The sequence below is a fragment of the Pogona vitticeps genome, chromosome 2, assembly GCF_051106095.1.
Source record: "Pogona vitticeps strain Pit_001003342236 chromosome 2, PviZW2.1, whole genome shotgun sequence".
Taxonomy (NCBI): domain Eukaryota; kingdom Metazoa; phylum Chordata; class Lepidosauria; order Squamata; family Agamidae; genus Pogona; species Pogona vitticeps.
This window is the reverse complement of record NC_135784.1, coordinates 168,190,260-168,211,214: the sequence shown is the minus strand read 5'-3', so window position 1 is coordinate 168,211,214 and position 20,955 is coordinate 168,190,260. Positions and strand designations below refer to the sequence as shown.

At 45.6% G+C, this 20,955-nt stretch overlaps 1 protein-coding gene and 1 long non-coding RNA gene across 2 annotated transcripts in view; one reads left to right on the top strand and one right to left on the bottom strand.

The window, feature by feature from the left end:
• The window catches only part of ESPL1 (extra spindle pole bodies like 1, separase), a 49,328-nt gene that overhangs the window by 15,696 nt on the left and 12,677 nt on the right, over positions 1–20,955 (bottom strand). Inside the window, exons 9-18 of the mRNA XM_020778144.3 lie at positions 17,694–17,838; positions 15,743–15,899; positions 12,852–12,991; positions 10,165–10,299; positions 8,521–8,640; positions 6,057–6,228; positions 5,442–5,573; positions 4,806–4,962; positions 4,460–4,569; positions 1,349–2,508 (exon numbers count right to left, since the gene is read on the bottom strand). Of these exons, the coding sequence (XP_020633803.3) occupies positions 1,349–2,508; positions 4,460–4,569; positions 4,806–4,962; positions 5,442–5,573; positions 6,057–6,228; positions 8,521–8,640; positions 10,165–10,299; positions 12,852–12,991; positions 15,743–15,899; positions 17,694–17,838 (2,428 nt within the window). The remainder of the gene's footprint in view (positions 1–1,348; positions 2,509–4,459; positions 4,570–4,805; positions 4,963–5,441; positions 5,574–6,056; positions 6,229–8,520; positions 8,641–10,164; positions 10,300–12,851; positions 12,992–15,742; positions 15,900–17,693; positions 17,839–20,955) is intronic.
• On the top strand, positions 11,915–20,425 carry LOC144586441 (uncharacterized). Its single transcript, XR_013541270.1, has 3 exons — positions 11,915–12,464; positions 16,427–16,531; positions 20,186–20,425. It is a non-coding gene; the product is annotated as an uncharacterized LOC144586441 (long non-coding RNA).

Below are 20,955 nucleotides of genomic sequence, written 5' to 3'. Positions count from 1 at the left end.
CCAGTAATTTCAGTCTTTCCTCATAGGTTTGGTTTCCAATCCCCTGATCATCCTTGTTGCCCTCCTCTGGACTTGCCCCAGTTTATTGGCATCCTTCTTAAAGTGTGGTGTCCAGAAGTGGACACAGTACTCTAGATTAGGCCCAACCAGTGCTGAATAGAGGGGAACCAATACCTCATGGGATGTGATAGGTGTATCCTACCTCCATGTTCAAAAGCAGTATGACTCTGAACAGCATTAACTTGGAAATAGCAGTAAGAGAGGACTTTGTGTCCTGCTTCTGGGCTCAGGTTGGCCTCTATGGGAGCCAGGAAACTGGATTAGGTCATCCTTTGGCTGTGATCAGCTACGCTCATCCTAGATTAGCTGAACCAGCAAATCAAAGTCTCTCCTAATTTCTTCATGTATTTTAACCTGCCCTTTGTCAATTGATCTCTGGAATGGGATACTGAGCCCCAAACTGGACATTTTTTTGCAGCGGAAACATTCTGTGGAGAAGCCCTCAAAGGAAACATGCAACTAAACTAAGCAAGGGACTGGGGGCCAGCAACTCCTCTGTGAAGGACCATGCAAGGAGAGTTGTGGGGGTCCAGCAACACCTGGAGTGTCAGAGAGGCTTAATCGGAAGTAACTTGACTAAGAGTTAAGGTCTATCAGAAGCGGGGAAAGCCCTGGGGCTCCAGGGGTCAGTGGCCCACCGCAAGCCCTACAAAGACTCGCCCCAAGGCAAACAAACAAACAAACAAGCCAGAAACAGCCAAATACTGTTCAAAGCTTTTAAAGGGTGGGGGAGTGGGTGGGGTCGATTTCATTTCAAGTGTGTTGAGCTCCCCCCCCCCCACCAGTGGTATGAAGATTCTAAGAGGGACTGTTCACCTTTTAAGGGGCCCCCTCCCCCCCCCAGTCTTTAACTGTAATAAATGGATCTACTACCATTTTAAAAAGGGCCTTGAGGCGGCATGCAGGCCTCAGCGTGGATGATTCTCAGTCCTCAGTTATATTCTCCTTTTAGTCCGGACTGAAAACATACTGAGACATACACGCTTTGAGACCAGAGGCAGGGCTATGGCCCTTTATATATTCTTAAACTACAACTCCCATCAGTTCCCGTCAACATGACTAGTGCCTTAAGGGTTGTTGGGATTGTAGCCCAAAAACATCTGGTGGGCCAAAGGGTCCCTTATCACACGTACAACCAAGGAACAGGATTCGATTTCCTTTGAACTATCGTTTCTACACATTGGCAAGATCTAGATTTCAACGGAAACCGAATCAAGTCGTTTGACAGATGGAGCAAGACCTCTCGGCAAGGGTCCCTCCCCCATGTTACTGCCCCCCCCCGAACTACCTTGATGCGAGACTTCATTCTCCTCGTCACTTTGGGGGCCTTCGGAAGCTCCTTGTTCGGCTTGGGAGAAGCGTCCTCAAAAACTACAAACGGAGCCCGGCGGGCACGGCTCTGCTTGGCCGCTGAAGAGCCGCTCATCTTGTAGGATGGTAAGGATTTCTGGGCTGGGGTACAGTGTTCCACAGGGGGGCGAAGGATGATCGGAGGAGCCTCCGAGTCGGAGTCAGCCAGGGCAAACGCGTCGTGGGGTCGGAGGACCGGCAGGGGTTTGGTTCCTTGCGTTCTCTTCGGCTTTGCTTTAGGGGCCTCTCCCGGCAGCCTCCGCGTTCTGCGTTTTGGAGCCTGAGGAAGAAATCCATCTAAAGTTGCCTCAGTTGTGGTGGCTGCTGACTTAGTTTCTTCCTCTCCCTGGAGAAACAAAGGAGACTTCCAGGACCAGGCAGGGGAAAATATTCTTTCTGCGTGGCCATCGTGACGGGAAGCTAAGACAGAGATGGCGGCTACAGCTTTGGCAAGCAGCATCTGGGCTCGTTGATATTCCAGTCCGGGCAGCCGAGACCCCTTGGAGGACGTGAAGCTTAAGCCGCTCTCCAGGAGCTTCCAGAGCTTCTTTTCCAACCTATTGACGCTCAGGCTTTGTTTTGCCAAAGTCACATAAATACGGGCTACCAGAGGGTCAAGAAACCCAACGGCGGGCTGATGCCGGGCCCCACTTCTCTTGCTTTTGCCTTGAGAAATGCCTGCCACCATGTTGGAGACGCGCAGAGCCACTCTCGTACACCGTTGCAGGCCGGTCTCAAGGAGGCCCAACCCTTCGGCCTTGTTCCCAAAGGCCAGTTCCCTTTCCGCAGAGGTCACCAGCCAGCACAGGCAGACGGCGGAGAGAACCACGTCAGAGCAGAGAGAACAAGGACATGTTTCCGGGTGGCTCAGGATACTGAGGGTTTTCTTCAACTTTGGCTTCAGCACTGGCGAGGTGGTCAAAGGGTTCTCCTTCTGCACGGAGACTGTGTCAATGAACTCAAGCGGGACTTCTCTCAAGAAAGGCGCCTCTTCCTCTGAAGGCTCCACAGAGTGGCTTTCGGGATTCTTCCTGCCCGTGGATCGGCCTTTCTTTGGCTTGATCTTCGCCTTGCTTTTTTCTTCCTTTGTTTCAAACACTGGAGACAGAAGAGATGGCTTAATTTATCGTTCCCTCCCTACCAGCAGAACAAAACATTGCAAGTTCTCCCCAAATACTACAGCCAATCTCCACACAAAAACTAAAGGGGCTGGCACCCTCGCTGGGTGTTTTTAAAAGCCAGTTAAAAACTTAGTTATTCAAGCAGGCCTTCCCTCTAGTCAATTAAGTCTTTCTCCTTTTTTCTCCTTTCTCCTTTGTTTTAAATTGAAATTGTAATTGTAATTTTATGATTTTATATATTTTTATACTGTTCTGTTTTATTTTGTAAGCCGCCCCGAGTAGACATGGTCTAGAGGGGCGGGGTAAAAATCAAATAAATAAATAAATAATTTTTACAGAGAACGACCGATCCAAACCACCACGTGGCTCAGATAGATGGCCCCCAACATGAAGTCTAAAGTCCGACATGCATCCTTTTCAGGATAAATCTCTGAGCTAGTCTCAGAGTACAGAAAGAGCATCCTCCAACATTCCCCATACAGTACTGAAACCATCTAGAAGTTTCTAACTACTATTCCCATCATCCCTGATTTTGGGTCATCCTGGCAGAGATTGTTGAGAACTGCAGTTAAACGTATCTAGATGACAACTGGTTGTGAAAAACTGGCCTGTAGTCTCAAGTGTCTGGTTTGCTGGCTTCCCTTGTCCTGTGAAGACTACAGTAGGACCCCTGTATCCACGGGGGATCAGCTCCAAGCCTCTCCCATGGATGCTGAAAAATGCAGACTACAGCGAATGTTATTTTAATAGCAAACACTATGCATAGCATGGTCTCCGACTCCTTCTGGTGGCCAGTTCTGGTAACTTTACCTTTAGAAATATATATATTTTTAGAAATTTTCTTTTAATATTTTTAGACCCTGGACATGTACCTCATTTAGCCTCTCAAAATGAATCTGATATCCTGGGCATTCTGGCGCAGGCAACAGGTGCCCTAGAGGTTGGATCCAGACTGTAGGGCAGTGGTCCCCAACCTTTTTAACCTTGCGGCCCCGCTTGGGAAGGCAGGGCACCCCCTGCGCTCGTGCACAAAGGTCATCACAGTGCATGTGCAGGGGCATGTGCGCACTCGTGCACATGTGCAAGCAGCAGTGCTCGCTTGTGCGGGGGCGCTCATGGGCATGCACAAACGGTGGTGCGGCACTTGCATGGGTGTGCTGGAGCACGCGTGGAGGCACAAATGGGCTGTGTGGGGTGAGTGCGTGTGAGGAATGGGACAGGAGGTCTGTCTCCACGGCCCAGTCCGGCTCAGGCCACGGACCGGCACCGAGCCACAGACCAGGGGTTGGGGACCTCTGCTGTAGGGCTTCCCCATTTAGCCTACAGCTTCTCCTGCCCAAACACGCTGACTTCTCTCCTCGTTCCCAAGCAAGCCACATGGGAGTTGTTACCTCCCAGGCAGTCTGTTGTGATTTCCATAATACCAGTTGGGGGAAGAAAGAGCAAATGCCCCCAATTTGCCTGTCATCCAGAGAAAAGTCACCTTTTCCCACCTCCACCTGGGCAATTAAATCTGTGCAGAAAGCATCCCGCTGAATCTAATGGGACGATACTCCCTGCCCTCAAATACTCTTGCAGTGCACAAATATGTGCAGCTCTCTGCCCGCTTCTTAGTCTGGCCCCACTCAATGAGGGAATGTGGCCCTCACATTGAGGAGGTTCTTCATAATGGTGTATTTTTAAGGATACAGTTATTGTCTTTGGGGTTGAAATTGTTTTGCCCAGCTCCTCTTTCCCACAAGGTAACCATTCCACCAACCCTTTCCCTCAAACCCTCCATTGCCTCTGCCATTCCAGAACATCTGGAAGAACTGGTGTCTTAGAAGTTCGGGTGAAGAGCAGAGCTTCAGCCGCTCCAGACTTTTTGCTATGCGAACCTATGGCCCAAGCCACTATAAATTACAGATTGATTCATCACATGGATTCACCTGTGCTTGATTCAAGAAGAAACAGGACCTGCTCAAGGTCTGAACGACAAAGCTCGAGGTCACTGCGCTGCAGTTCCAGTCCGCTCTTCAAAACTAGAAAGCGAGCACACCTGAGAGGGAAAGAGCAAATAAGCCACATGCTATCCTCAGCAACAAGATGGCAGCCTTCATTGGCCTGGAACCAGAATCTCTGGGCCCACATTTCTGAGAAGAGGCAGAGCCAACAACAGTTAACTTAGATTCCAAATATGTAATATCCCCACAACAGTTCTGACTGGACAAGACGGTTTCATACAAGATTCTGACAAAGAGATGGTGAGGGAACTGGAGGAAGAAAGAGGCTTACCATCGAATTGACTGCAGCTTCATGGAGATTTTAAGTGCTTCCAAGCAGAAGGCTTTTGCTTCGCTTACAATCTCCATCTTGCCAAGGAGGGTGACAAAGCTCTCAGAACATACAAACATGTCAGCCAGCACTTGCCACTTCTGCACAATGTTGTCACCTGAGAAAGAACATTTATATATAAATTGAGGGAATCATAAACAGTTACAGATGTATAGAGTTGCCTAAGCATTCACCCATAGCCAGCCAGCCTAAGATCAAAAAGATAAGTTCCTCCTACATTAAGAACAATCAGCACCTGCACGTGATGATTTCTCATTTATGAAAGCTAAAAGATGCCAAGTTGAAGAAGGTTGCAATAATGAGCAAACGCTGCTTCCTATGAAAACATAAACTCACTTTGGGGTTTTGTCAAAATGTTGGAAAGTAACAACTTCGTTACTTGGATTTTTTTTAAGGCAATGAGTAACAATTTTATTTTTACTTCATTACTTCCAGGTTCTTGAATAAAAGGAGGTAAAATTACAAGTGTGTACCAGTTCCCTTCAGGGAAGGTTTCAAGAATGCAGGATATTAGACAGCATAAGAATTTTGGCAGACTTCAGAAATCTGCGTGCTTCAGAGGAAAGTCATTTTTACCATGATCTACAAACTGATGTTCTGGAACATCTTTTGTGGACATGTCACTACTACTGATCAGTGAGAAGTTCAAAAGGATGCTGCGGTAGAGTCTGTGAGCATCACTCAGAGCCATTTCCGGAGTTTTCCATCCTGCATGGAAGGAGAGCAAACATACTCTACGTTAGCAAAGTATTTTTCAATCTTCAAAGCTCTGGGGTTCTCTTTCCCCCCAAAATACCATCCAAATGGAACTCTGTGAGTTGCAGATATTTAGAGGAAGTGGTAAAGGGCAGATGAATACCTCCAAAAAAGGACTGGCCAAGCTGTTCAAGGCCTAGCCATTTGAGTGCACCCTAGATAACAACCAGTGTTTTCCTATAGTTGCAATTTTTTTTTGGATGAAAACCAACTTGTCAGGTAAGCTGCTCGAATATTAACAGAAATGAGATATCTTAAAGACATTATATCCCACGGTGTATCTGAACTGGACTGCCCTAGCAAAATGCATGAAAGAATTCAAAAAACAGTTTTGAATCTTCCCTTCATCTCTCATACGTCTATAAAACTAGATGTTCTAAAACTACCCACGTGCATTGACTGTTAAGGAGATGGACAGAAGCCTTCTGCACTCACCTTGAGCATAGAGTTTTTGCCTGAGTACCAATGGGAGCACAGAAGGAGGTAGGCCAAGATATGTAGCTGTTAATTGAAGAGAGCTGGCTCGCAGCAGATACCAGACCTTGGAGGACTTCTGCAAAGCTGGGTTTTGTAGCGTTTCTACAAGGAGGAGGAGACCTTCTTCCATCTGCCCATGGGAGGAAGAAAGTGGGGGAAGCAGGGGAAGAATTAGTGGCCAAAACCTCTGCAGGGTTGACACTGAAATTTTATTTTTCGTTTCCTTGACTTTCCCTGACCACCATTTGTTAATTTCCCTGACCACCATTCAAATATAACCACAGGTTTAAAAATGAATACATTGTGTTGCATTAATGCAGGTCTTAATGAAATGTTCCACTCTACAACTACTCCAATCTCAACTGCAAAAATATTTGTCAAAGTAAAATATTTCATATCAGCTTCTTTCAGCATTAACTGCAACAACATCTGTTTTGCAACTGCACCAAAAATTACACCAAGACACAAACTTCAATTCAAGTAAACTCTGAATGCTAACAAATGACATAACATTTTTGTTATTGTTTTAAAGGTACACTAAAAATTATATAAACATTCTATCTAAAATGGTTCCTCTGAAGCCACATTATGAAACCTAGTTTTGAAATTGCTGTAATAATAAAGTTAGAAAAATTTACTTTGCATGGTGCAGAGTAGAAAGGGCTAGTTGACTGTGAAATCCAACAGCGGCAAAGCTCATTTGCAACTCTGTGCTGGGTTTAGCAAGAGACAAGACGTCCATTCCATACACAAGCATGACCCAAAAACAATTAGATTTTAAAGTTTGTTAGCTTGCTAAACGTTTACACTAGTCTTGCTTTGCAAATGCTACAGGCAGACCTTGGAAATCATGCAGGGACAGAGCTCAGCAAACACATGGGGCTGGTTGCTGGGGGTGGAGCTGAGAAAAAGGAGGAGCTGGAAAAGGGCATCATCAAGTTTTATTTGTATTCTGCTACTTCTCTATTCCAGTTATCACAAGAACAGGTCATGCTCTTGCAGCAGCAGGTCAAAAATCCATGCTTGGTGCCTCGCTTAACGAGCGCTTCATTTAACGACGAATTCGCTTAGCAATGACTTTTTCGGAGTGATCTTGCGCTCCGTTTAACAATGTTCCCTATGGGCGATTTTCGCATAGCGATGTTTGGGACCATGCTTCGCATAGCGATGACAGTTTGGGTCCCCCTGTTTTGCTTAACGATGGTTTTGACAGCCTCATGTTGGCTGTTTTTAAAATGTTTAAAAATGTTTTAAAATGTTTAGAATGCTTGAAATTATAAGTGCACTTAATAAACCCTTTGTTAAACTAATTTGACTTTGTTCTGACTCTTTTAAAATTTGTTTTAATTTTGTTTCCCCCATTGAGATGCATTGAATAGGTTTCAGTGCATTTCAATTGGGGAACCGCGTTTCGCTTAGCGATGTTTCCAATGGCAATTTTTGCTTAAGGACGGCAATTCATTCCTATTGGAACGGATTATCCGGTTTTCAATTCATTTCAATGGGAAACCGCGTTTCGCTTAGCGATGTTTTCCCATAGCGACGATTTTTTTGGAACCAATTAAAATCGTTAAGCGAGGCACCACTGTATTCTAATCACCAATTCCCTGACTTTCCCTGGCTTCAGACCAATTTCCATTTCCCTGACTTTCCAGAAGTCTATTCTCCACATTGCAAAGCGAGCTAACATGGTAACTCTTGGTGGATAAAATGGATGATTATTCCCAAGCTCAGAGAGATTTATTAATAAACGGAGAAAGGACAAAGCAGAAACTGTTGCTGTCAGAGTGGTTGCGGGTGTTCCTCAAACAAGCTTTTTGTCCTTTTCTCTTCCCCTCCCTGCCTTTCTCTTTCAGGCCACCTTAAAGGAGGCCTGAGAAATTTGGAAAAAATTATCCAGAGTCCTATAACTCCCAAGGATTTTCAAGCCCGCTTACCCACTCACCGTGCAGGTGAGGGATTCTGAGAGTTGCAGCACAAAAAAAGTAACTTGCCAAAGATCTAATTTATCCCCAACTCTGCTTTTGCATCCTAACCTTTCTCCTAGGGAAAAGCACCTAAGCAGGTAAGCCTACAAAGCAAATAAAGAGACAGGCAAGCACATTGGCCCACGCATATGGTTTTACCTGTTCTTCTTAAAAATATTTATCCACAGTCTTGCTTTGAACATTTATTGAAAGCTGCCTCATGACACAAAGGGGGAATCCGCAGCCCTCCAGGTGCTGTGAGGATGCAGCTCCCCATCAGCCCTCTCTGTCACAGCCAACGGTGAGAGACTATGAGAGGGGTGCAGCAATCATGCACGCTCTAGTTCAAAACGCCTGGAAGGCATCGGGTTGAGCGAGGCTACCCTATGCAGCCTTTGGACTGCCTAGCCCTAGTGGTCAGCCGTAAGCAAAAGAAGGCACGCTACACACAATACCTTGTTGTTTGCTAAACACAGCTTGCTACGGAGCACCGCCAGCGTTAGATTCGTCACCAGGCAGGAGTCGTGATTTCTGTCCACGTCTTGCAGGCAGGATTCAGCCTCCTTTAAGGTGGCCTGAAAGAGAAAGGCAGGGAGGGGAAAAGGACAAAGAAATTACCTGAATCAATCGGTGACCTATCGGAGATGAACCAGCCTGCTCAGCCGGCCTCCATTCTGTTTCCCATCGACTGACCTCAGCAAGTGAGAGATGGTAGAGCAGGATGGCGAAGGTGTCAAAAATCAAGTTACAGAGCTCTGAGCATGGATTTGCTCACCCTATTATCTTCAGATTCTTCACGGACCATATGGGGGTGCTGTGGTATTTGCCTTACTTTCTCCGCTCTTTCCATGTCCGAGTCCAAGTGCTAGTTTTGTCCCAGGAGATGCTAAAACAACTTCAGGTTGTATTATCTTGAGGGCCGTCTCCTGCCACCTGGGTCCCCAGATGAAGCCCTGGCTGTTTTATCTAGCCTTTCAATAGTTTGTCCCTAATTTAAGTAATCTTATACAGTGGTGCCTCGCACAACGAGTGCACCGTAGAACGACGAATCTGCACAACGGGGCCGTTCTAGCAATCGCAAATGCGATCGCACACCGACGGCCCCTATGGCTCAAAATCGCAGAGTGAAGGTCGGCAAGCGGTTCGCTTACCGCCCTTCGCTTTGCGACCTGCCAATCAGCTGTTCGACGGCTTCAAAATGGCCACCGGAAGCCCCAAAATGGCCGCGCGCAGCGTTTTTGCACCCTCATTAAGCGAGGGGAGGGCACGAAAATGGCTGCCAGCCATCGGAGAAACATCGCTGTACGGTGAGTAAAGCTGCTATTGGAACGCATTAAACTAAGTTTAATGTGTTCCAATGGATTTTTTGATCCGTACAGCAATGTTTTCACACAACGAGGGTTAATCCGGAACGGATTAACCTCGCTGTGCGAGGCACCACTATTCCTTCTGCTACCTACTTGCCATTCATTTCCATGGTCATTCTATTGTTTTTATGACAATGAGTCCTTTATATATATCAGTGGCTTACAAATCCCAGCTTACTTAAGGAAGAACAAACCAGGTTCACGATTAGGGGGATGGTTTCTGGTTTGTTTCACTTACCTGCATGGCTGTTAGTACATTCAGATCTGTCAGATGAAATGGAAGAGTGTGCGTGCAAGGCCTCCATGCTGAGAAAATCCCTCCAAAGCTTCCCTCCTCTATGAAGGGCCTTGGACAGGTGTCTTTGGACTGTCACTCCCAGTCAGCACAGTGGTTGCTGAAGACTTGTGGGAGTAGCAATCTGAGAACATTTGGGTTACCCAAGGTTGGCAACCACCACTCTAGACATGAAAAAGGCCACCGTTCAGTGACAGAGCCCACATTTGCCCGAATAATGCCTTAGATTTCATCTCATACAACACCTGTTAAAGGTTTTCAGGTTTTAGAGCCAGAAAAAATGGGAGGGGTGTGTGCTCCTCTGACACCTGCTGTCAGTTCAGCTGTGCTGGACGAGAGGAACTCACGGCCTAACTATAACTACGATATATAAAGAAAGTCACAGTGGGGTATATAAAAAGTGGCCTGTTGAGATACTTTTACTATTACGGACGCACCTCTGCATAACTAGGACATTCCAGCTGGAGAAGTAACTTGACAATTTGGCACAAGGCATTGGTCTTCCCAACTGAGTCTTTGAGGGCTCCAGAAAGATTTGTGATGAGGAAATAGCTCTCCATGGCTTGCAGTGGCTGCAGGACACAAAGGATAGAAGTTATCCAAGTACATCATGGAAGCAAGAAGACAGGGGCAACCTGAAGGGTGTTCTGACAATCCAGACCCACTGAGATAAAACTCAGGTTTTGCAATAAAGGTGCTATTACCCATTAGGAGGACCTTACTAGGTACAGAATATATATCGGGGGTTGGCAACTTCCAGAAACAGTGCCCATACCTGTCCTGGACCTTGAGGGGGCACACCTGCTGCTATATACCCAATGCTCCTGTATTTTTAGAAGACATTTTTACTCAACATCTCTGTAGCCTTTAGGGAAGGAAGGGAAAACTCTCTGCTTGAACTGTCTTAGGTCCAAGAAGTGTTTTGTTTGGGAGAAAAAAAAATACACTCCTTGCACCTAAAACAGTTGCTCCTGGTTTTGCAAAAAAATCTCCTCCTGGACTTAAGGCAGCTGAGAGTGAGGCAGTTAACCCTGTGAGAATACTGTTTACCAACACACACACACCCAGAGAAAGTAAGGGAGCTTTAATAGAAACAACATTCTTTCAAAAATCAGGGGCTTGCAAGGAATGAAAAAGCTGTACTTGGATCACCCCCGGAATATACTCCCTAAGTATAGAAACATCACCAAGGGCTACTAGAGATGGGCACAAACTGATGGTTCGGCCATCAGCCCAATGGGTGTTCCACAGTTACAATATGGTTCTGAGCCCCGCCTCCTCCAGAGGGCACCCACTCAGGGGCAGCATCCCAGCTTCTCTGCCCCGCCTCTTCCAAGCGCTGCCTCTAAGTGGGCGCCCACCAGAGGAGGCAGGGCTCAGAAACACGTCGGGAACCAATGAAGACCTGTTGGGCCGAAGGCTGAACTGGCGGTTTCTGCCCATGCCTACTCCTTGCTCATTCCCTCTCCAAAAGCAATGCTAACATTCCACGACCTCCAGGAGCAGTCAAGCTCTTTAAAAATGGATGTAGACTCTTTCTTGCCCCCTTCCCTTTACAGTTAACATGGAACAAAAACCTATGCATTTAATGACCTAATCACATTTTTATAACTAGGTCATTAAATGCAGCCAGTTACACTGCTATACCTGATTCACTCATCACCAGAAGGTCATCGGCCGCTTTACGTTCTTTGTGACAAAAAGAAATTTGTAAGCCAATGTAGAAACAGTGCAAAGCAAGCCAGTATAGGAAATGAAGCTACGTAGTGGGGTATTGTGGGAACTGGGTGAGAACTGTTAGGCAACAAACAGGCTTGACATGAGTGATTGGTTGATTTCATTTTAGCTACTGCCCCTTTAGTGCAAACACTACCCTGGGTGGTTTACAAGTGGAAAGAATTATTCAAAATAAGACTTGATCGCAGGTTTTAAAGGACGTTTTTCAAAATACAGATGGCACATGACTTCTTCGGCTCTCAAATATATATATATATATATATATATACACACACACACACACACACACACACACACACACACACACACACACACACACGTACGTACGTCCCTCCCCGGGGGTTCTTGCCACCGTGATCGGTGCCTTCAGAGGTTTCAAAGGCTTCCCCAACATCGGAGGAAGCCCTTTGAAAGCTCCAAAGGCAGCAGAGCCAGCGGAGTGCCGGGCCGCTTCGGACTGGTAAGTCCTTTTTTAAAAAAACTTTTCTGTGTGGGTTTTGGAGGGTGGGTTTGGATTGGGAGCACTGTGTTTCTGTGGTTTGTGTGTGTGTGTGTTTTGCAGTCCCAACGTGGGACTTGCTCTTTTTATTTTTATTTTTTTGAAATGCTGGAACGGATTAATTCCGTTCCCATGCATTTCAATGGGAAATGGTAGGTCGACTTACAAACTTTCTGAGGTACGAACATCCTCCCAGAACAGATTACGTTCGTAAGTCGAGGGCCTACTGTATACACAAATGATTAGAAGGTGATCTGAACGATAAAAAAATTTTCGTTTGCGATTTCCAGGTGAATATAAAGGAGCTCCAGGAAACAGAGACCTGTACATCAGCAGAAAAAATGGCATTGAAGTAACAGTTGCGACGGGCAGACCACGTGGGCTCGGGGGGCAGTCCTAGCAATCTTTTTGACTCCAGAATATTCTGAGGCCTCTGCGCATGTGCAGCTTAACCCATTAGTGTGCATTCACAGAGGACCACTCAAAGAACCAGAGTTACAGGTAAGTAACTTTTTTTTGAAGTTAAGATGTTTTCCTGCTCCTGGAGGCCACAAAAAGCAGTGTTTCTTGCACTGGGGTTTGTAGGCTCCAGACACTTTGGATTATGACACCCCTCTTCCCAGTTTTCAATGATTTATGAGGCTGCTGTAACCCCTCTGGCTTTGTTCCTAAGCCAACTAAAGCTGCCTACTCCAAACTAGGATTTTCACAACAAGCACCCCCTACAGCAAAGCCCTATCTAGGCAAGTGCTAAAACTCAGCTTTTCATGGTGACAACAACCAATCCCTTAAGGAAAAGAGAGGCGTAAAATGGAGAAGAGAAGGTGGAGGATTCAAAACAAGTTATCCAGATTTGAATATCCAGGCAGAGTGCCCAGTGCATGTTACCTTTCCCATCATCCTGTACAAAGCAGCCATGATGTGCAGAGATGCTGTTGTCTGTTCAATGCTACGCACAGCTGGGATCCTACCCTTGGACAGGAGATCCTTCCACAAGCTAAGGGCATCATCCAAACACTTGGACTGCGCTGCAAGAGAGGCACGGTGTTAGACAAGACAGACAGCAGGCATGATCACCTCCTCTTACGCACAAACTCAGCCAAAATTCAGTTCTTTCTGCAGGTTGGAATAAATACAGCTTTCGTCTCTCTCACACACACACCTTCTAAGGTCAAGCCTGTCACTAGGAGCTACTAGGTAGTTTGGGTTTTTTAAAAAAAGCAGCCCTGTTTTCACAGGTCCTTCCTGTGAAGGGCCAAAGAGGGCTGCAGTTATTTCCAATTTCTTAGAAACCAACCAGCATAAGCAAAGACTACAAGCACCAACGTAACCCCTGCTCGGCTACAGCTGGTTCTTATTAAACCTGTACCCCAGCCATACCACTTTTGATTGCAGATGCTTTTATGAAAAGCAGGGTTTTTTTTTTCCTTCAGCCATCCAAATGCTACAATCCAGAACATATTTACTACCTTATTTGCTGTTTGCAAGAATACTGTAATGCCTTAGGCTTTAAAGGGCAACCTGATCCCAGACCCTTCTCCAAACCAAGCTAGGCTTTGTGCCTATTTAATATTTTAAATACAACCTAGATGCCTTATTTCACATTTGCTCCCCAGAAGCCAATTCATGATTGCAGGAGAAAAGCCTGTGTACTGTATACATTTACACATGTGGGCAAAACCAGTGACTATTTCCAAGCAGAACAACAGTACTGTTCCACATGGTTATATAAAGTCACCAGCAGTAAGAACAAGCAGGATCAGCCCTTCATCCCTAGAGAACTACCGTATTTTTCGCTCCATAAGACGCACCTCTCCATAAGACGCACCAAATTTTTAGGTGAAGAAAACAGGAAAAAATAATCTGTTTTCTTCTCCTAAAAATTGGTGAGCCTTATGGAGAGGTCCATTTTATTGAACACACCCTAGGACCCTTTGGAGGCTCACCCTGCCCCCCGGGGTCAGAGGGGGCGAAATTGCCACCTTCTGGACTTTTCTGAAGCTTCCCAAGCCTCAAAAGAGTCCCAGAAGGTGGTGTTGCCCCCTCTGGCCCCTGGGGGGGCAGGGTGAGTCTCTAAAGGGTCCTGGAACACACCCTAGGACCATTTAGAGACTCACCCTGCCCCCCGGGGGTCAGAGGGGGTGAAATCGCCACCTTCAGTGACTCTTGAGGCTTGGGAAGCTTCAGAAGAGTCCCAGAAGCTGGCGATTTCCCCCCCTCTGGCCCAGCGGGGGGGGTAGGGTGAACCTCCAAAGGGTCCTAGGGTGTATTCCAGGACCCTTTAGAGACTCACCCTGCCCCCCCAGGGGTCAGAGGGGCGAAATCGCCAGCTTCTGAGAGTCTTCTGAAGCTCCCCAAGCCTCAAGACTCCCAGAAGCTGGCGATTTCGCCAGCGCTGGCCCCGTGTGGGGGTGGGGGGAGTGTCGCAAGGGTCCTGGAAGGCTCACCCTTGTGACGCTCCCCCACACGGGGCCAGCGGGGACAAAATTGCTGCCTTCGCTCCATAAGACGCACAGACTTCCCCCCACACACATTTTGGGGGGGCGGAGTGCGTCTTATGGAGCAAAAAATACGGTATTGAACACATTTGTGCACACTTGTGCTACATGAGAGTTAGCCCTGGAGTGCCTTTTAGAGACTACTTGTCTGTAAAATATATTCATTAAATAGGCAGGCCTAATAATAAATCAGCTTTAAGTGCCCCAAAGGTACAGCTGCTCTTAACAATTTGGCTTCTGGGCGTTTTGAAGTCTCATTCAAAGCTTAATCTAGTCTTGGATCCAAATCACACGCATGAGGAACTTTTGCCTCTATGGATATTTTTAGACTACAACCCCTGCCACTCCTTGCTATTGGCTATGGTGAGTAAAACTGGTGATAAATGTTTTGGGAAACCAACAGGAAGACTGAAGGCTCCTCCTTTCTTAGGTAACTCTTCAGCTTGCCTACATGTTGAATTTCAACATGTAGGCAAGTTGATATTCAACCTGCCAGAACGTTGACTTAGTCAGTGGCATTAGAATCTTAGAACGGCAGAGCTGGAAGGAACCTTGCGGGTCGTCAAGTCCAGCCCCTGTCAAAGAGGCACAGTGGGGAATCGAACTCCCAGCTTCTGGCTCAGCAGCCAGATGCCTTAATCCACTGAGCTATCCAGTATTCTCCTGCCTTCCAAAGATAGCAGGAGGTAATGGAAGAGACTTTCTCCATTATGGTACGCCACCTGCAGAATGCTCTATGTAGGAAGGCTCACCTGGTGCCTCCTTCGAGGGAGTCTCAGCATCAGACAATCTACCTTCTTTCCCACACTAAGCCATTTTATGTCTTTCTAGACACTTATTTTCAGCTACCATTTTTATTGTGAGTGACTGTATTGTTGCACGACATCTTAAATCTTCATCACATTTTGAAACTGGGAGCTATCCTAGAGCACTTGGGGCAGGAAAGAAGCCAAATTAAACATCTGCAGGCCTCTGTAGGCAGTGCCAAGGGCAAGTTTGAGCTGTATAAGTTTTCTGTCTGACGATTCCCAGCTGAAAGTTTCCAAGCACAATTCTCTACGATTCTCTATTTTGGCCTCTCCAAGCATATATGTCCGTACGCATGGAGAATGACACCTGAACTGAGGGGTGGGGAAACTTAAAAGGTCACCATCAGTCCTGGTATCTATTAGTTCCCTTTCTTAATTTGCATTTTTCGACAAAACACAAATTATGCTAAGTATAATTGGATTATTAGACTAGCAATGCAGTTGCTTTTCATCCAGCAACAGAGTCCCTTACCAGAATCTGCAGAGAGGTTAAAGGCAATGTCAAGGTACAGGAACTTGTCATCGTGGGTCTTGTTTTCATATCCAAGATCATTGGTCTCAAAGCTTTCAAGATCTCTTGCATCTTTTTGTCCCTGAGCATTTCTGGTCCTCTGTTCTTGCTTGATGCTCTGTTGTTTTTTTTAAAAAAAGAAGAAGAAGAAGCAAAGCTTCTGTAAAACCAATATAAGGCACTCATTAGGTAAGCAAGAGGGCAGTCTGGTTGTTTAGGATAGGCTGGTACAAGCTCTTTATCCCTTGTGAAGCACTAGATCCTCAAATCACAAAAAGCTTCACTGAATCCAGCCCAATGCAATTGTCTCTCTTGGGCCTGAGCAGTGGCAGCCGTGGCTTTTAATGCTTTAGCTACCACGACGTCTGGTGTAATCTTCCAAGCAAAGGCAAGCCTGGGAGCAGAGTGTTTGTTCTGGCGACCCTAGCCAAAATGGCTCAGCATGCCAGGTGCCAGCACCAGCCCTAAATGAACAGGATAGATCCCAAATTGCAGAAGGTAAAATGATTTGTTTTCTTTCAAGCAAAGAAAGCCTTGTAAACACGAGATGCTCTTTGGCTGCATAAGCTAATAGCAGCTTTGCTTTGCTGTACATCTCAGTATTGAACATGAAATGCTATGCCTTGATGCACTAATATCTTTCAGGTTAGCAGTAATGGTTAAAACTCCAGTACTGACTGCACCAAGACTCTTCTCATGACCTGGGTTCAATCCCAGGTAGCTGACTTGAGGTTCACTCAGCCATCCAAGGTCAGTAAACTGACTACCCAGCTTGGGGGGGGGGGAGTAGCCTCCATCATTAAATTATGAAACTGACCAGAAAATGTCTGCTTTTCTGTTTACCGTATTTGCCGGCGTACAAGATGACTTTTTGGGCCCAAAAACATGTCTCCAAGTGGGGGTTGTTGTCTTGTACACCAGGTGCACTTCATTTGGGCTCGCTCGCCCGCTGCCCGTTTCCCTTTTCCTCCTCCTCCTGCCACCCCTCCCTCAGCCTTTTGCCCTCTTCCTTGGCCAGAGCCCGCCACCATGCTCGCGGAGCCAGCGGCGTGCTCGCTCGCCCGCCCACCCCCCCCGTTGCCCCTCTTCTTCCTCCTCCTCCTCCTCCTGATGCCCCCCCAGCCTCTTGCCCTCTTCCTCGCCCTTGGCCAGAGCCCGCGGCGTGCTCGCTCGCCCGCCCGCCACCCTGTTTCCCTCTTCTTACTCCTCCTCCTCCTCCTGCCGCCCCCCCTCAGCCTCTTGCCCTCTTCTTCGCCCTCCTGCTGCTGAGTCAGCGCGCTCACTCGCCCACCACTCCCCCGTTTCCCCTCCTCCTGCTGCTGCTGCCTCCCCCCGCCCAGGCTCTTCCTGTTGGGGGGGGTCGTCTTATACAGCCGGTCGCCTTGTAGGCCGGCAAATACGGTAATCACATTTTGTGTCCTTTTAATACAAACATCTTACAACACAGACAAAACATTTCATCATCATTCCTGGCCTAATTCTATAGCTTCTATCAGAATGTTGTGAACATTTTACGTTCTTGTTCACACACACTTCACATAAGACTATATACTGCAATACAGCAAGAGCAATAACAATGCAAAACATGCATATAGCACTTAGCTTTATTTAAAAATCATCTCAGATTTTAAAGGATGGAGAACTTTTCTAATATTTATGGGCTGCATAAAGAGATACAGGAGAACACGTACACAATGCCTTGTGACTTGTCAAAAGCCAGAGAGGTAGCTCAGTAAATTATCTAGTAAATGAGGAAAGCTCTCAAGATACAAATCACCAGCAGGAAACAGTCAAGTCGGCTGCAGGAAACAGAATCGTGCAAAGTTTTAAAGTGACAGAACTCGGTGTCTCTCAAGGCCATCGCATACAGAAACCAGCAAAGTTCTGTGGTGCTCTGCTTCCTACCACGTACCTCACACATTTTGGCCTCAATTGTGCAGATATAAAGCCAGAGTAAAGCTTGGGCCTTGTCGTCTTGGAGCTCTGCTTCATTCTGGGGAGTCTTTGGGACAGCATCCAACAGCCGCAGGGCTTCACGCACCGAGTCCAGAGCAGAACTACAGAAGAAAACAGCCAGGTTTAGCTCACAGAATCTTGCACAGATCACCTGCATTCTTCTAGACATACTGAGGCTTTTCTTTTGCAAAGGATTTTGAAAAAGCAGCTTGGCCGGGAACCAAAGCCTGGAAAAAAATTGGACTACAACTCGTGGAATACTCCAGGAAGCATGGCCTGCTAAGAGGCACCATCTATACAGTTGGAGACACAAGAAAGAAAGGGGAACATATTATCATATGGGGTAGGCATGTGAAGATAGACAGAAGGAACGGACAATTGTTTTCAATGAGATTAAAGAAATGATAGGGACAGATACATAAAGATATCTAATGATAGCTGCATTAAATGTATTTGGAAACAGTCAACTAGACAGAGGAAAAATGGGACTGACTACTATTATATGTTAACAGCAGCAAGACTGATATTTACAAGGAACTGTAAAAATAACAATCAGTTGAGTTTGGAAGAATGCTATAATAAGAATGGTGGAATCTAACTATTAATGATAAATTAAATTGTGAATTGAAAGTTAGAAAAGGATTATTGAAAAAATGAGATTTGGAATGCTTTTTTAAGAACACGTACTCACCAAACACAATCCCAACAAAAGAATCATTATATTTTTGGGAAGAGACAGGGCACGCAATATAAATTAAGATTAAATGTATAGACCCCTTCATGGATTGCTGCCTTGTTGTGGTGAAGGGGCTTAAGTAATTCAGAGAAGCTATGGGCTATGCCGTGCAGGGAAAGGCAAAACGGACAGGTCATAGTGGAGAGTTCTGACTAAAACCGATCCACATGGAGCAGAAATTGGCAAGCCACTCCAGTATCTTTGCCAAGAAAACTCCATGAACAGAAACAAAAGTCTGAAAAATATAACACTGGAAGATGAGCCTCTCGGATCAGAAGGCCTCCAACATGCTACTGAGGAAGAGCAGAGGACAAGTAGCTCCAGAGCTAATGAAGTGGATATGGGCCAAAGCCAAAAGGACGTTCAACTACGGATGCGCCTGGAAGTGAAAGGAAAGTCCAATGCTGTAAAGAAAAATACTGCATAGGAACCTGGAATGTAAGATCTATGAACCTTGGGAAGCTGGAGGTGGTCAAACAGAAGATGGCAAGAATAAACATTGACATCCTGGGCGTCAGTGAACTAAAATGGATGGCAATCGGTAAATTCAATTTAGACAATTATATCTACTTTTGTGGGCAAGAATCCAATAGAAGAAATGGAGAGCCTTCATAGTCAACAAAAGAGTGGGAAAAGCTGTAATGGGATACAAGCTAAAAAATGACAGAATGATTTCAATACGAATCCAAGGCAGACCTTTCAATATCACAATAATCCAAGTTTATGCACCAACCACCGATGCTGAAGAGGATGAAATTGACCAATTCTATGAAGACTTACAACACCTTCTAGAACTGGCACCAAAGAAAGATGTTCTTCTCATTCTAGGGGACTGGAATGCCAAAGTAGGGAGTCAAGAGATAAAAGGAACAACAGGGAAGTTTGGCCTTGGAGTTCAAAACGGAGCAGGGCAAAGACTAATAGAGTTTTGTCAAGAGAACAAGCTGGTCATCACAAGCACTCTTTTCCAACAACACAAGAGGCGACTCTACACATGGACGTCACCAGATGGGCAATACCGAAACCAGATTGAGTATGTTCTCTGCAGCCAAAGATGGAGAAGCTCTATACAGTCAGCAAAAACAAGACCTGGAGCTGACTGTGGCTCTGATCATCAGCTTCTTATAGCAAAACTCAAGCTTAAACTGAAGAAAGCAGGAAAAACCACTGGGCTAGTCAGGTATAATTTAAACCAAATCCCTTATGAATACACAGTGAAAGTGAACAGATTTAAGGAACTAGATTTGGTGGACAGAGTGCCTGAAGAACTATGGATGGAGCCTCGTAACTTTTTTTAAATGTTATGAGCCCCTATTTTTTAAATATTCTACTTTTAAAAAACTGTTCTGGGTGGATTTTGCAGCATGGCCTTGGGGGGGGTTGTTGTTTGATTTTTGGGTTATGAGAAGACTTCCTGGAAAGTGTGAAGGCAAGAGGAGAAGGGGACAACAGAGGACGAGATGGATGGACAGTGTCACTGAAGCGACCAACATGAATTTGATCCAACTCTGGGAGGCAGTGGAAGACAGGAGGGCCTGATTTGCTCTGGTTCATGGGGTCACGAAGAGTCGGACACAACTTAACAACAACAAAATGTATAGGTGGTGGTTTACACTGTACGTTTGAGTAATGATGGCATTTGTCATTTACGTTCCTGATATTAAGTATTGTTTGATGTATAGTTTTGTGTTTTGTTTTTTTTTAATTAACAGAGTAATTTCTCAAGCTATTTCAGCTTGTGCACAAAGGCAGGACAGCTGGGATAACCCATAAATCTTTGAAGGGCTTCAGTGCCATGACTAGGATCACGCCATTGTTAGAGAACCACTTGATCCTTCAAGCAATTAATTTTACAAGTTCTGCCAACCAGGATGAACCCGGAATCAACACCTATGCGATTTGTAACTTGCAATTTGTAACTTGCCCTGTAGTCTCATAAAACCCAACATACAGGAAAAGGTACTTTTTTTGGACTATATTTCCACAAATCCTTCAAGCAGGTAGCCATGTTGGCTGAAGAATTCACGGAGCTATAATCCAAAGAAGCAAACTTTCAAAGCTCCCGAAAAAGTCTAAAGCAGAATGCAAATGCCAGTGGTATAGGGGTCATGCTCAAGAAGCAGGTTTGAGAATAAAGAAAACATGTGAGCGCTGTATATGGCAATCACAGTGTATCCTGTGCCTCTTAGTCTTTTTTTACTTTAGAATTAAGGATAAGTTGAAATCAATACAGAATTTGTTAAAATAAATAAGGCTAGCCCCTTCCACAAGCAAACGAACACCTTTCTCTTCAGGTAGGCTTTCTCTATGTGACAGACTGTCTAGGAGAGGTTTTAAAACAAGATAGCTTGCGTTTTGTTGCTTCAAAATCTGTTTTCGTAATGCTTTACCTAATATTCTTAGTATTAATACATTTAGGACTTGAACAATTCCCTTTAATATTTTAACTTTAATGTTGCGTTATAATGACGTAAGCCACCCT